The sequence below is a fragment of the Budorcas taxicolor genome, chromosome 17 (assembly GCF_023091745.1).
Source record: "Budorcas taxicolor isolate Tak-1 chromosome 17, Takin1.1, whole genome shotgun sequence".
NCBI lineage: Eukaryota > Metazoa > Chordata > Mammalia > Artiodactyla > Bovidae > Budorcas > Budorcas taxicolor.
Window position 1 is genome coordinate 69,886,654 of NC_068926.1, and position 14,338 is coordinate 69,900,991.

The following is a 14,338-nucleotide window of genomic DNA, read 5'->3' on the forward strand; positions in this document are numbered from 1 at the left end:
CAACCTGATCTTCTGGCTGCTCGGTACCTTGCAGATGAGACCATTCTCCTCAATGGGCAGTGATGACCAAGATGGGCAGGTCGGAGCTGGAGGAAGCCCAGGAGGCCATGGGATCCCGGGTGGGGGAAGGCACCCGACCTAGCCAGCGGGTCTAGGACGGCTCACTGAAAAAAGTGCACACTAAGCTGGCATCTGAATACCAAGTTCAGGCTAAAGGAGGGAGAGGAAACCCCGGGCAGAGGGATCAGCCAAGTGCACTGGGGTGGGGCTGAGGGATGTGGAGGGCATGGCACACCCCGGCAGGAGAGGATGTTTGTTTAGTCTGGGTGTGAGGGGGAGGAAGGGGTCATATTCAGGAGTCCGAACTTCCTTCTGAAGACAAGAGTCATAAAAGTTTTCCAAACAGAGAAGGGATGTAGGTAGCATTTTAGAACAATCCTTGGGTGAGGCCTGGATGAAGGACAGGGAGGGAGGGGATGGACTAGCCAGCTAGAGAACCTTAACTAGAGAGATAGGAGTTCTGATAGATCCACTGGGGAGGGAGGAGGGTCCCAGGCCTCCAGTTGGTGCACTGAGGGGTTGGCTGTGCCATGCTCCAAGGTGAGAGGCTCAGGAGCAAGGCTAGTTTAACAGGAAGATGTTTCTGGTGGAGGTCCTGGATCCCCAAACCAGCTGTGGCATTTCCTGTCTGGTCACCTCACATCAGGGCCACAGTAGAGAATTCATGTCTTGAGCTTACTGCCCATGACAGACCAGGAGTTCAGAGGAGAGAAGACAGTGGTGGACTCAGCGTGTGCCAGGGGGTGGTAGGTCAGGGCTGGGACTGGAAACAGGAACTCCAAACTCCCCACCTTGTGGCTCTTTTCCTGGCCCCATCCCTCTTCCCATCCATTTCATAGAGAGAAAAGACAAAAGGCCCAGCAGGAGAAAAGGGACTGCCTGAAGTAAAGTGAATCAGGGACAGAGCTTGCAATGCACCCAGATGCCCCTCAGGGCCTAGAGCCATTGTGAGGGGCCACCCCCACAGGCACACATAGATTCAGAGAGGCCGTGCAGGTGAGGGGAGGATGGGCATGGCGCTGTCTCCAGGTCATATATGGACTTAGGAGCTGCTGCCCAGCAGGCCAGCCTGGAGGGAGAGGGGCCCAGTGCGGCCCCGTTCCAGTTGGAAAGTGTGACTCAGCCTTGCTGTTGTTCGGATTGCCTGGTGTTTGGCCTGTCACTGGGGCAGCCAGAGCCCTGTGCCGTGAGCCCCGGTGTAAACAATGGCTTTATAAGGTCTCCAGGGAAGACACCAGAGGTGGGAGGGAGCTCCACGATGGGAAAGGCCAGGATACCCGGGGAGATAGCCAGAGCTGGAAGAAGCTACAGAGAGAGGCTGCCTCTTCACCACAGTATGGCTGGAACAGGCCCAGTCTGGGGCAGAGATGACCCCCAGGGCACACAGCACGTCAACAACAGAGTCAGGAACCTCTCATTCTCGGTGCTTCCAAGGACTCAAATGAGGCAAAGAATGACTATGCTGTTGTAAAGATGGGGAAACCGAGTCACAGGGCAGGGTTTGCTCTACCTTCCACAGCTGGCCGGTAGTAGAGCCTACACTGAAACGGGTCCCCCACTTTCCTGGCTTCTTCCCTGAAGGAGTCCTGGAGAAAGGAGAGTGGGCCTTGGCCCTTACACAGTTTGACCTTGAGGGTCTGACCTTGAACGCGCAAGATGGCAGATAGTCCTGGGCCCTTGGGTGTCTGGGGAACAAGAACAATTCCTTTCCTCATGCCCTCCCTGCCAAAGGAAACTCACTTAACAACAGTGACAGTGTTAACTGTATGCCAGGCGTGGCACATGGGAGGCAGGAGAGGTCTGGCTCCAGGAAGGGAGGGGAGATGGAGCCAGGGAGCACGCTCTGTCTCTGAGCCCTGGGGCTGTCAGTTATTTAGTAGCTGCAGCCCACCCCCCTCAGAGTGGGGCGAGAGCTCCTGCAATATGGAAGGAAGGGGGTCCCAGGCAGGTGCCAACATCCAGGGCCGGGGGCCTGGATCACGTCAGGCCCGCCCTGCACCTACTAAGCGGTGGAGCTGCAATGTCTCCTCGGCTCTGTGAGCTTCCCTGGTAGCTCAGCTGGTAAAGAATCCACCTGCAGTGCAGGAGACCCTGGTTCAATTCCTGGGTCAGGAAGATCCACTGGAGAAGGGATAGGCTACCCACTCCAGTATTCTTGGGCTTCCCTGGTGGTTCAGCTGGTAAAGAATCTGCCAGCAATTCGGGAGACCTGGGTTCAATCCCTGGGTTGGGAAGATCCCCTGGAGGATGGTCAGCAGGGTGTCCTGGCCCTGAGTGTGATGCTAATGGTCCACTGTGTACTGACTAGGACACTCATCTGCGCCCCCCTGTTAAAGAACTGTCTCCCACATATACATACACCTCCCTGGCCTCCATCTCACACAGCAGGGATGTCCCTTGAGGTAGATGGGGGTTCCCAAGCTGCTCTACAGCAGGTCCCAGGCCAGGGAGCTGGCAGATAATCCAGGGTTCAGAAGGTCACTGGAGTGGTCCTGGATGCAGAGAAGGATTTGAGGCCCCTTGGGTACCACGGTCCAACTGAAAGGCTTTGCCAGCTAGAGTGTACCTTTGGGAGTGAGAAGGAGGCGGCCCTCCAGAGATAAAGTGGACCGGGTCTGAAGTCAGGACCTCCCCAGGATTAGGGGTTGAGACCTCGACCCTGCAGTAGGTCCGCGGGCCTGGACACAAGGGATGGGGCAGGGATCTCCTCTTTCGCCTCCATTTGCCTGGCCTTGCTCCCTACCAGGGTGCCTCCAGGCGTGGGTGGGTGGGGCCTGGGGTTTCCGCCTTCCTAGAAGGCTTTTCCCCCATTCAACCGATCAGGAGTCGAGTTTATGGAAGACCCGCAGGCTGCGGCACTGGAAAGACCTTCGAGTAGAAGGGTCGCCGCAGGAGGTGGGGCCGGCGCTGACAGCCACTCCTGTGCCCCCTCCCGGCAGGATGCTGGTGGACTGCGTACCCCTGGTGGAGGTGGAGGACATGATGACCATGGGCAAGAAGCCCGACCCCAAGTGCGTTTTCACCTACGTGCAATCGCTCTACAACCACCTGCGGCGCCACGAGCTGCGCCTGCGCGGCAAGAATGTCTAGCTTCCCCGCCGCCGCCCGCACGGCCGCCCGCGGCAAGCAGCGCCCACCATCCAGGCACCGTCCCCTCCCTGTGCGCCTGCCCACCGCTGCCCTGTCTGTCGCGGCACCTTCCCACGCAAACACGCAGCGTTTTGATAAATTATTGGTTTTCAACGACCCGGATTTCTCTCTACCTCCCTTGGGGATGGAGGTTGGAGGGCGGCCGGGCAAGGTGTGCCCACGTCCCTACTCAGGCAGCTGGGAATGCGGGGTCTCCCGGAGGGTATTCGGGGAGCTCTTATTCCTCCCCCGCCGCAGCAAAGAAAGAATGGAGTCTCAGTTAAGGCGGAAGGGGATTTAGTGGAGCTGGGGAGGGAAGAGAGAGGGGTTAGGAGGGACCCCCCCCAATTCCATCCCTGCCGGCTCGGGGACGGGGCGTCGGCCCTCAACGAGGGAGGTGCTCCCGGGCCGCTGAGCGCTTCATTCTGTCCCCAGGGCTCAGGCGGGAGGTGGGGGAGTGGCGCCCCCAGACCTACAGGTCTGCGTGGTCAGGAGTGCCTCCGGCGGGCCTAGCGGGCGCCCGAAGGTACTCCGGGGGCACAGGCTCGTCGGGCGACGCCTTGCGGTAGAAGCCGAGCTCCTGCACCAGCGCGTTGATCTCCTCGCGGGTCATGTCGCTGAGTGGAATTCGCTGCAGCCGGAGAAGGGCGGAGTCAGGGCGCCGGGCCCCGCCTCCCCCCGACCCCCTCCCGCCTCCCCAGGCCTCACCTCCAGTTCCTCAAAGCGGTGGCCCAGCAACACGAGCTCTGGGTCGGCCCCCGGCAGGTGTTTCATCACCAGGTTGTGGCTGCAGACCATGTTAAGGCGGATAGTGATGGGCAGAGGCGGGTGGGGTCTCCCGGGGGCCTCGTCGATGTGGACACTACTTGCTCTGCCCAGGTAGGGCAAGGATCCTCATTTACACATGAGGAAATTAGGGTTCAAAGAAGAAGGCCTCCTCTCTGTTCTCGGGTCTGTGCCGGTCATACCTAATCATTTTCTCTTGCCAACCCAAGACCACCTCGGAATTGGCGGGGCAGCTCACTCTCAATCAGCCCCACTTGTCAGATGAAAACCATTCATCATCTCTCTCAGTGAAGTTAAGTGGGAGGAGATTCTGGAAGATCCCTTCCCTCTCTTCCCTCCCCTAGAACAGAAGGAGGATACTAGAGTGGGATGTCCTGGGTGACGAAGGCCTTCACCTGCAGAGGAACCAGAGCATCAGGCCCCAATGCCCTCCAGGTACCAACTCTGAAGCCCAGTGTCACAGAGCAAGTCAGGCACAGGTTCTTAACTCCCAGCCCAGGGACCCTCCCCCATCCAGTCACTGGGACCATGCTGCCCACCCCTCAGAAGACTCAGGGAGGACAGAGCTGAGGACTCCTTCCTTCAAACTCACCTCCTTCAGGCGATTAAGCTGTCATCCTCCACATGTCTGGAGGGGGACAAAATGGGATAGGTCAGGAGCCTCTCACATCTACCCTCACCCCCATTTTACCCTCATCCCCCAGCTAGGCTGGGGCGGGCTGTGGATTACGCCCTGGAACAGAGGTTCACAAGATGTGGAGATGGAGACAGAAAGGGAACTCTGTGCAGATAGGGAAGCTGAGGCCTAACCACACCAGAGGACAAGAGGAGCAAAGCCAGAGGCCTGAAGGGCACTTACCAGCCTTGGAGCTCTTGCCCGCACATCTTACTGATGGTTGTGCCTGTGTGCTAAACTCACTTCAGCCATGTCCAACTCTTTGCAACCCTGTGGACTCTAGCCCACCAGGCTCCTCTGTCCATAGGATTCTCCAAGCAAGAATACTGGAGAGGGTTACCATTCCCTTCTCCAGGGGATCCTCCCAACCCAGGGATTGAACCCTCATCTCTTGGTATCTCCTGCATTGGCAGGTGGATTCTTTACCACTGGCACCAGGTTGACCCAAGAGAAATGATCACCCTACTCCCCTCAGGCAGTAGAGACCTGGGCCTGGCTTGTGGCCCCAAGAACCTCAGGGTGGAGGCCGACCAGAAGGAAACATCTCAGAACTTCCCTGGAAGGCCCCATTAGAGACGCCTACCATCTGGTCCCTGCCTCAGCCCACGCAGAGCCAAGCCAGCCCTCCCTGCCACCTGTGGCCTAGCCCTACAGACCATCTGGTTGCTTCCCCGAGAGGCCCCTCCCATACTCCCTGAAGGGGAGCTAGCTCCCAACGGGAGTCCAGACCCTAGGACTACCATTCTCGTCCTCTTCAGTCCTTCTTTCTCCTCCCCCTCCACCCCCCACTGCCCTCCCCCCACCTTTTTGTTTATTTTTCAGGGAGAAACCTAAAGCCCAGAGAGGGTCTGTGACGATCCAAGTCACACAAACAGACAGGGACTTTGGCGGGGCATTCCCTGGCAGGGGAGGGTGGAGGGATTCCTGAGGAACAAGTGTTGGTAAGGCAGTGAGGCAGTTCCCAGCCCCCTGCCCTGCGTGGCAGAGAGGCTCCCAGAAGGTCATCCCTCCCCTCCGGGGAAAGAGAGAGAGGCCAACCGGAACTGGGGTGGGGAGGAATTCCAGGAAAAAAGAGGAGTGGGGCGGGGGAGGGGTGGGGGGGTGGGGGGAGGTGGGGGGGGTGGGGAGTTGGGCTCCAGAAGGCAGATTTGGGAGTCACTAGCCAGAAGTTAAGGGACAGAGCCAAAGTGTAGGGGCCCGTTGTCCGGCCAGATGGGGCGCTAGGGAGGGGTTCAGATTTCCAGGCCGCAAGATCGGGTGTCTGGGGCTTCCACGGTGGGTGCTGGGGCGTTCTGGGTCTGGGAAGTGGGAGGGGCAGTCCCGGGTCCGAGGGGAACGAGGGAGTCGGGAAAGTCCTGTGCCAGAACGGGCAGTGATTGCAAAGTTAAGGAGTCACGGAGCTTAGGGGCGGTGGTCCTTAGGCTGGGGGGCCGCCGCACTCACCTCTACCCGGGCTCGGGCCAGGCCTTGTAGACGGTTCCAGTCGGGCCGGAAGGTGGTGGTGGCGGCCGCGACTGCCGCGAGAAGGAGCAGCAGGGGCGGCGGAGGCAGCGGGAGGTGCATTGAAACCCGGCCGAAGATGATCCGCAAGCTGGAGGTGAACCGCCCGGCCACTTCGCCACGTCTGGCCCGGAGAGCTGGCCGGGTCCCCGCTGGAGGTCCCGCCCCGTTAGGGACCACGCCTCCTGCTCTCGGTCTCCGCCCAGGACCTGCGTGGGGGCCGCCCGCGCGCTCCCGGCGGGGTTTGGGCTGCTCTCTGGCCCGCAGACCTTTACTTTCCGGGTCCCAACAGTGTCCACCCTCCCTCCGCTGACCGACAGGATGGATGCTCCGACTGGATGCGTCCAGACAGTGCCCCCGTACGCCGGCAGAGGGCGCAGGCGGGAGGCGCACGGGCACCGGAGTTTCTGGGTCAGACACCCGACTGGAAGATGGGGAAACTAAGGCCTGGGGAATCCTTGTTTGTGTGTTGTTTTTTGTTTGTTTTGTTTTTTTACTTCTCTAGATGAGATTCCGGTCTGGATTTTAATTTCCTGGGCAAACGTTATGGCGATGGGAACATTACGTCGGAGCTGGGAGGATAAAGGGGTTAATACACATGAGAGCGGAGAAGGCAATGGCACCCCACTCCAGCACTCTTGCCTGGAAAATCCCAGGGACGGAGGAGCCTGGTGGGCTGCAGTCCATGGGGTCGCGAAGAGTCGGACACGACTGAGCGACTTCACTTTCACTTTTCACTTTCATGCATTGGAGAAGGAAATGGCAACCCACTCCAGTGGTCTTGCCTGGAGAATCCCAGGGACGGGGAGCCTGGTGGGCTGCCGTCTAGGGGGTCGCACACAGTAGGACATGACCAAAGCGACTTAGCAGCAGCAGCAGCAGCACATGAGAGAGCTCTTTAGAACAGTACCGTCACATCACCTCAAAAAGGCCCAATGATCTCCTTTCTACAAGCTAGGAAACAGGCTCAGAAAGGTAAAACGATTAAACTGTAGGTCATGGATTTGAACCCAAAAGATTCCCGTGTTCATGTCATCAAGACAAAGAGGACTAGATCAGGATGTCACTTCCCCTCTTCAAGCCTCAGGCAGACGTTGTACACTGGTTGCAGTGCTTTTTTCCCACCGAATCTAGACTGGAACTCAGAATTGTCAGCATCCAGCCAAGGCTGCATTATGGCTTTCACGGAAGCTCGGTAGTTTTGCCTTCCTGGGCCCCTTCCTTTATTAAAATATCTTACATTAGACATTGGAGGGACTACCCTGGTGGTCCACTGGTTATGAATCTGCCTCGTAATTAAAGACAGCACAAGTTCAATCCTGACAACTAAACCCATGTGCCACTAGAGAGCCTGCTGCCCCAAGGAAAGTTCCCTAGTGTTTGCGAGGAAGATGCTACGTGATGCAGCTAGATAAACATTTTTAAACTGAATTTTACAACTGCTTTGATCTTAAAAGAAATTAATATAATCCAGGCTAGGTTCATTATTATTCATTCATTTTTTTCTTCTGATTTAAAAAAAAATTAAAACATTTTTGTGGGCCCCTAAAAGTATGATGGGCCATAGACACTGAACCTCATGGATAAGTCAGGTCTGCCTAGAGCCCTTCGTTCATATCGTTACCTCCCATTCACTGACTTGATTGTGAAGATATAATAGGCTTAGGGCTGTTATTTAATATTCATTGTCCGTAAATACATGAGGACACAGTAAATATAATTGGTTCTATCCAGATTATTGAAATGATAAGCTATGTCTAACACTGTTTATTGCTGTGAAAGCGGGAATTCATCCAAGCTTTCTGAAAGGCAACTTGACACATTAAATCAAAACCCTAAAAATATTTTTCCTACCCAGTATTACACTTCTCAGAATTTGACCCAAAGTAATCTTGAGAGAGGGAATCAATGGTTAGGTTAAAATGTTTATCAAGACACTGTTTACAATGGTGAAAAACGAGCTTGGACAGAAGCATGTCACAGCAGGGGATGAGATAAGTAAATGCTGGTACTTGCTTAGGTTGGGCTTCCCTGATAGCTCAGTTGGTAACAAATCTGCCTGCAATGCAGGAGACCCTGGTTCAATCCAGAGAAGATCCCCTGGAGAAGGGATAGGCTACCCACTCCAGCATTCCTGGGCTTCCCTGGTGGCTCAGCTGGTAAAGAATCCTCCTGCAATGCAGAAGACCTGGGTTCGATGCCTGGGTTGGGAAGATCCCCTGGAGAAGGGGAAGGCTAGTGAAGTGAAGTTGCTCAGTCGTGTCTGACTCTTTGCGACCCCGTGGACTGTAGCCCACCAGGCTCCTCCGTCCATGGTATTCTCCAGGCAAAAATACTGGAGTGGGTTGCCATTTCCTTCTCCAGGGTAAGGCTACCCACTCCACTATTCTGGCCTGGAGAATTCCATGGACTATATAGTCCATAGGGTCGCAAAGCAGAATCAAGCAGTTGTTTAAAATGATGTGGCATAGTGTTGAATGACATGGAGAGTGTTCACAGTTATGGTGTTAATTTTTTTTTAAGCTCTAAAACAGTAATATCAGTTGGGAATTGTGATGCTCCAGGTTGCAAGTCACAGAAACCGCAAGTTAAATGGGCTTAAATGATAAATGGAATCTCTTGGTTCAAATAACAAAATATTTCAGGGAGGGAGGGCTCAGATGAGGTTTGATCTGGTTGATAAAGTCACCAAGGCCTGATCTCTTTCCATTCTGCTTTCCATAACCTCAGTTTGTCCTTAGCACAGTTATCTGCCTGGTGTCAAGATGACTGCCAGCAGTAATCAGGACCACTACAGACTTCTTCACTCATCTAATCAAGGGGAAACCTTTTTTTTTTTTGTAAACTCCTCAGGAGAAAAAACATTCTTTCCCAAAAGCCCCCAGCAAAAGTTTCCTCACTGTTCACTAGGTCCATCCATGATCCAATCAAGTGGCTGGAGAATGGGAATGCTCCCTGACTTAACTGTTTGGGATCCGTTCCTGGAGGCCGTCAAGGATATGAGCTGCAAAGGATGTTGCGGTAGCAACAGAGTAGCCAAAAAATTGTATAAAATATGTGTATATAAATATATATCCTAGACCAAAACACAAAGTCTGGAAGGAAACAGCCCAGGAAATCAAAACGGTCATCTCTTGGTACTTGAATCTATAGGTGAATTTTTTTCCCTCCTTTACAGTATTTTTTCTGTAGTAAGTATGCATCACCTGAACACAAACAGTAATCTTTGTTTACAAAAATAATCGGTCACAGCCTTGGGTTCCCACTACCCCACATCATACCCCAGCAAGGGCCCCAGACTGGCTGAAGCCAGAGGCCCCATGGAGCCTGTGGCTTTTCCGCTGACAGAGCCAAAGCTTGGTGCCTCATGGGCCCACACTGTTCACTGGACAGGTGCCACCAAACCACTCTCGTTGCATTAACCTGGACACTGTGGTCTCTGGAGGGGCCGGAGCCTGAGCTGCTGCGTGTTGACTAGCCAGCTAGTGGAACCAATGGTAGAGACGCGGGGCACAACAGTGCCGGGAACATTCTGGCATCGGCAGCCACAAGAGGCCCAGGTTCTCCCAGAACAGATCTCTGCTCGTAATCCACACCCTGTGTGGCAGTCTGGAATCTAGGCCAGCAGGCTTCCTCAGGTGGGGCTGGTGCTGGGGTTTAGACTGTGACAATGCCAGGCTCAGACAAGGCCAGGGTCAGTTCTTAGCCTACGGCCACATTCAGAACTGAGGCTGGGGCTGGAGTCCAGGCTCAGTCAGTGACTGGGATTTGGTCTCAGTGACTAAGTCCAGCGGTCAGCCTTTGGCCAGTTCAGTGCACAGCTGTGTGACCAAGGGTCAGGGCTCAGCCTGTGACTAGGTTCAAGACTCAGCCTGCCACCAGGCCAGTTAATGACCAGACTTGGGCCTCAGTCTCCACTTGGACTTGGGACCCAGTCTAAAATCAAAAGTTAGTCTGGACCAAGGTTAGAGTTCAGTCTGTGACTATGGCTTGGTCTTAAGCCAGGATCAGGGGTGGATCTGGGTCCAGAATAGAGGCCTCAAGTTGGGATCAGGCTTAGTCAGGCTTGGATCAGCCTCAGTACTTGACCAGACAGAGTCAGGGCTCAATCTAGAGATGCGGTAGAGGCTCATTCTTAGTGTGGGATCGGGGCTCAGTTAACACCAGATTGGGCTCAAGTTGGACCTGGGATCAGGGCTAGGATTTAGTCTGGCTCTGTGCTCTGTTCTGAGCTCTGATAAAGATGTTTCCAGAGACCTGGGAGCTGAGGGCAGGTCAGCATTGCAAGAAAGGAGGGCCCCCAGGCAATCTTCCGCGGCTGCATTAAACCTCTCCTTGCTTGCTGAAGCCGGTTCTCCTAGAGCCTTCTAACCTACATGGCTCTGCTGCCCGAGATCCCCTCGCACCAGAATAAAAATAGCCGCTCACTTCAGAGCAGCTGACAGCAGTGCCAGGCTGCCTGGGAGGAGGGGGAACTGAGGAGAGGGAGGATGGATGCTTGAGCTGGGCCCCAGCTGTGTGACCTTGGGAAAGTCACTCTTCCTCCTAGAACCCCTTTTTGAGGGCCAGGGTGGGACGTGAGGATGCCACCTCCCCCAGAGGGGACAGCAATATAACATGTGGCACTCGGTATCAGTAGGTAACTCAGGAGTGAAGCCTTGGGAGGAGAAATGCTCCAAGCCCAGTATACTTCCTCCTCCAGGAAGCCCTCCCTGATGCTTACCTCGTCCACCTTCCCGCAATACTCCATAGCATCCTCTACGTCTCAGGTAATTTCTCAGCTAGTGGCCTTCCTTACAGTGGGCCTGGGTCAGGTGATCAGGGAGCCAACCAAAGGTGGATAGACCCTTCTGTACCATTACCATCCTCAGGCACCCTGGGAGGTGGATTGAGGAAGAGGAAGAAGAAAGTCTCTCCCTCCCTTCCCTGCTTCCGGGGGATTTACTCTGAGCCAAAGGGCCATGTGGGCACATGTCCATCCTTTCCCAGCCAGAGCCTGGCACACTCCATATCTTTGCACCTGCTTCTCTCTCTGCTTCCCAGGGCATTTCTTCTCTTTTCAGTTTGGCGACACAGATTCTCCTCCAAAGAATGGGTTCACAGCTTCCTGGTGGCTCAGTGATAAAGGATCCACCTGCTGGGTCAGCAGACACAGTTCGATCCCTGGTTGCAGAAGATCCCACATGCCAGGATGAGGGGATGGGTGTGGTGGGGAGGGGCGAACTAAGCCCGGTAGCCACAACTACTGAAACCTGTGTGCTCTAGAGCCCATCACAACCACAGAAAGGCCCGCGCAGCAACAAAGACTCAGCACAGCCAAAATAAATTATAAACAAATTTTTAAAACTGATGTGGCTGAATCTTTTTTTTTTTCCTAAAAAATGAAAGGGTTCAATGGGAACCTGTGTGGGGGAGAATTATCCACCATCTACCTGAGAACCCCATGCCCTGTCCCCTCCTGGCTGCGTAATCCCTAGGGGGACTTCTTCCTCTCTCAAATTGGGATCTGATTACCAATCTCACAGGGTTACTATGGAGTGATTGAGCTAATGCATCAGCCACCTCCTTTCCTGTCCCTGACCCAAACAGCCTAGAGGGGAACACTAAGATTCCCAGGGGGGCAGGACAAGATGTACTCTCTGCCTTGGAACACCGCCCCCTACCCCCAGGAGTGAAGGATGGGAGCTGGGAGCCAGGAGGTGCCTCCGGAGACAGCCGTCTCCAGGGGGGCGGTTCTCCCTGGCAGCTGCCCCCAGCCTGCCGCCCTGAGCCCCAGAGCCTGTTATCAACCTCCTTAGTCATCACGCCAGGAGCTCAAATATAGCTTTTACCCTGTTCCTTTCTCAGCCGGGGTCCGCCCCCCACCCCCTTCCTGTGGCAAGGCCATGTCTGGGTCTCAGAGCCTCTTTTCCTTCCGCTCCCCAGGAGGACAACTATGTGGGGTCTGTTTCGTCATCCGCCAAATATGCAGGTGGGAAGAGATGATGGTGGTGGTGGTGGCGATGGTAACTCCAGGGCAGCTACCTTCACCGAGAGCTTGCTTATGCCGGCTGTTGCTGCTGCTATTTCGTCACTCGGTCGTTTCTGATCTTTGTTACCCTATGAACTGTAGCCCACCTGGGTCCTCTTTCCATGGGATATTCCAGGCAAGAATACTGGAGTGGGTTGCTGTTCCCTCCTCCAGGGCATCTTCCCAACCCAGGGACTGAACCTGCTTCTCCTGCACTGAAGGCGGGTTCTTTACCATTGAGCCACCTGGCAAGCCCTGCTTGTGCCGGGCTCTGTGCTAAACCCTTCATATGTATTATATGGTTGAATTCTCACAGCAACCTTAGCAGGTAGCTCCTGTTTTTAGTCTGCATTATACTCAAAATCTGAGTGACTCTCCAGGTCAGTCAGTGGCAGAGCCAGAAACAGAGTCCTCTGCAGAATCTGAGAGATGGTGGAGACCCTGCAGAGGACCCCTCTGCACGCTTATTTATTTGCCTGACATTTGCCTGGCTTTTCAAAGGTATTGATGTCCCTGTATCAGCCCTGGTGGCTGAGCCTTAGGACTAGTTCCTGGGACCCGGATCTGTCCTCTATCACTTCCAGGGTTGCAACAGAAGCCAACTACTCCTGAGGGCCTCAGTTTTCTCATCTGTAAAATAGAAGTCAGAGGGCTAGGCAGGGTAGGTTCAAAATTCCTTTCCATTTCTAGCAGCCTGAGCATCACCACCACCATCTCCACACTCACCTCCTCCCTCATTGCCACCCCATCTTCACCTCCAACTCCACCACCACCTCGTCTTCCGTCAACATAACAGCCCCCAACGCCTCTCCTGCCCACATCTCTCCTCCGCTTTTATTATAACCCTCGTCACCGTCTCTTCATTCCGCCCCCACCACCATCACCAAACTTTGCTATCACCTCTACTGTTGCCATGACCATCACCTCCACTATCCCTTCTATCACACTATCCATCCCATCACTGTCGTCACCTCATCCCCTGCAACATCACTGGCGGTCCTCCCCTTCCATCATCATAATTGTGGGTGGTTTCCTCTCCACCCCTGCAGTCACCACTGTCATCACCTCCCCCATCACCACCCAAAGACAACCTTTCTACCCCAGGACCCTACTGCAGCCTGGGTCTCTGCCTTTTCAAATTCCAGCCTCACGGAGACACTGGGCCCAAACTCAGACTAGACCCAGAGACAGTCAAGCGGAGACGGGAAACCCATCCAGGAGAGGGGAAGGGGGCATCTGTCCACATGACCTTTTTGCAGGGCGCCACACGGGCCCATGAGGACACAGAAGGCACTGGTGGCCAGCAAGGAGCTCTGGGCCCAAAACCGAGCATTTTCTGCCTAAACGGAGTGAGAGCATTCCTTTCTAAGCAATCTAGCAGTTCTGGAGGAACTGAGATTTCAGGGACCGCTTAGCAGACAAGAGTGAGAGTGGGGAAGAGGCAGAAGCAGAGCCCACAGCCATATCTACCCATATCTGAACCTTGTCACTCGTTCACGCTTCTCACTGATTGATTGGTCCATCCATTCAACCAATACTTCCCTAGGTGTGGGAGAGACAAGGCCCTGTGCTGGTCCTGGCCAAAGAAGTTCCCAGGCCTGTTTTTGACTCTCTCACCATCTGTTTCCCACCGCTTGGCCTTTCTCCACCCTAGTCCCCTTCCCCCAGAAACCCCAATTGGCTCTTGTGGGTCACAGAGGCAGCTCTCTGTCCTCTCTGAGACTCAAGGGACCTCCCCAGCTCACCAGATGACCTTGAGAAAGTCCCTCTCCCAAGCCACACCCAGTGAGTCCTGGAGAAGGAAAGCTGAGAGGAGCCCCCAGGCCTGGCGGTGGGGACAGGTGGCACGGTGTCTACAGAAGAGGAGGGGCCGGTGCTGAGGGTGAGATGGCAAAAGGGCTCCAGTTGCTAGAGCCTGAGCGTCTGGCTCTGGGATGGGAAGGATAGAACCAGGAAGGGGGCCGGGCACCCGGGCCTGAAAATGGGGCAAAGGTGGGGGCCAAGGCAAGCCCTGAGTTGGCAGGGAGTCAAGAAGGTCACAGGATCAGGGCCAGGACCCCGGTGTCTCCAAGGCCCTGGAGAGGAGGCTGATCCTTTGAGTTACCTTACCCTCAGGTATGTCAGCGCCCCTCCCTTGAGTAAGGGCTGGCCAGGCCCATTGGAAGGAGGGTGAAAAC

At 55.0% G+C, this 14,338-nt stretch overlaps 1 protein-coding gene across 1 annotated transcript; it reads right to left on the reverse strand.

Moving 5' to 3' along the window:
• Positions 1-3,469: 3,469 nt before the first annotated feature.
• SELENOM (selenoprotein M) lies at positions 3,470-6,289 on the reverse strand. The gene is made up of 5 exons (XM_052654905.1): positions 6,095-6,289; positions 4,568-4,603; positions 4,336-4,370; positions 3,898-3,976; positions 3,470-3,820 (listed from the first exon to the last, which is right to left on the reverse strand). The coding sequence occupies exons 1-5, from the start codon at positions 6,212-6,214 to the stop codon at positions 3,662-3,664; spliced, it is 429 nt and encodes a 142-aa protein (XP_052510865.1). The 5' UTR covers positions 6,215-6,289; the 3' UTR covers positions 3,470-3,661.
• Between the last annotated feature and the right edge of the window lie 8,049 nt (positions 6,290-14,338).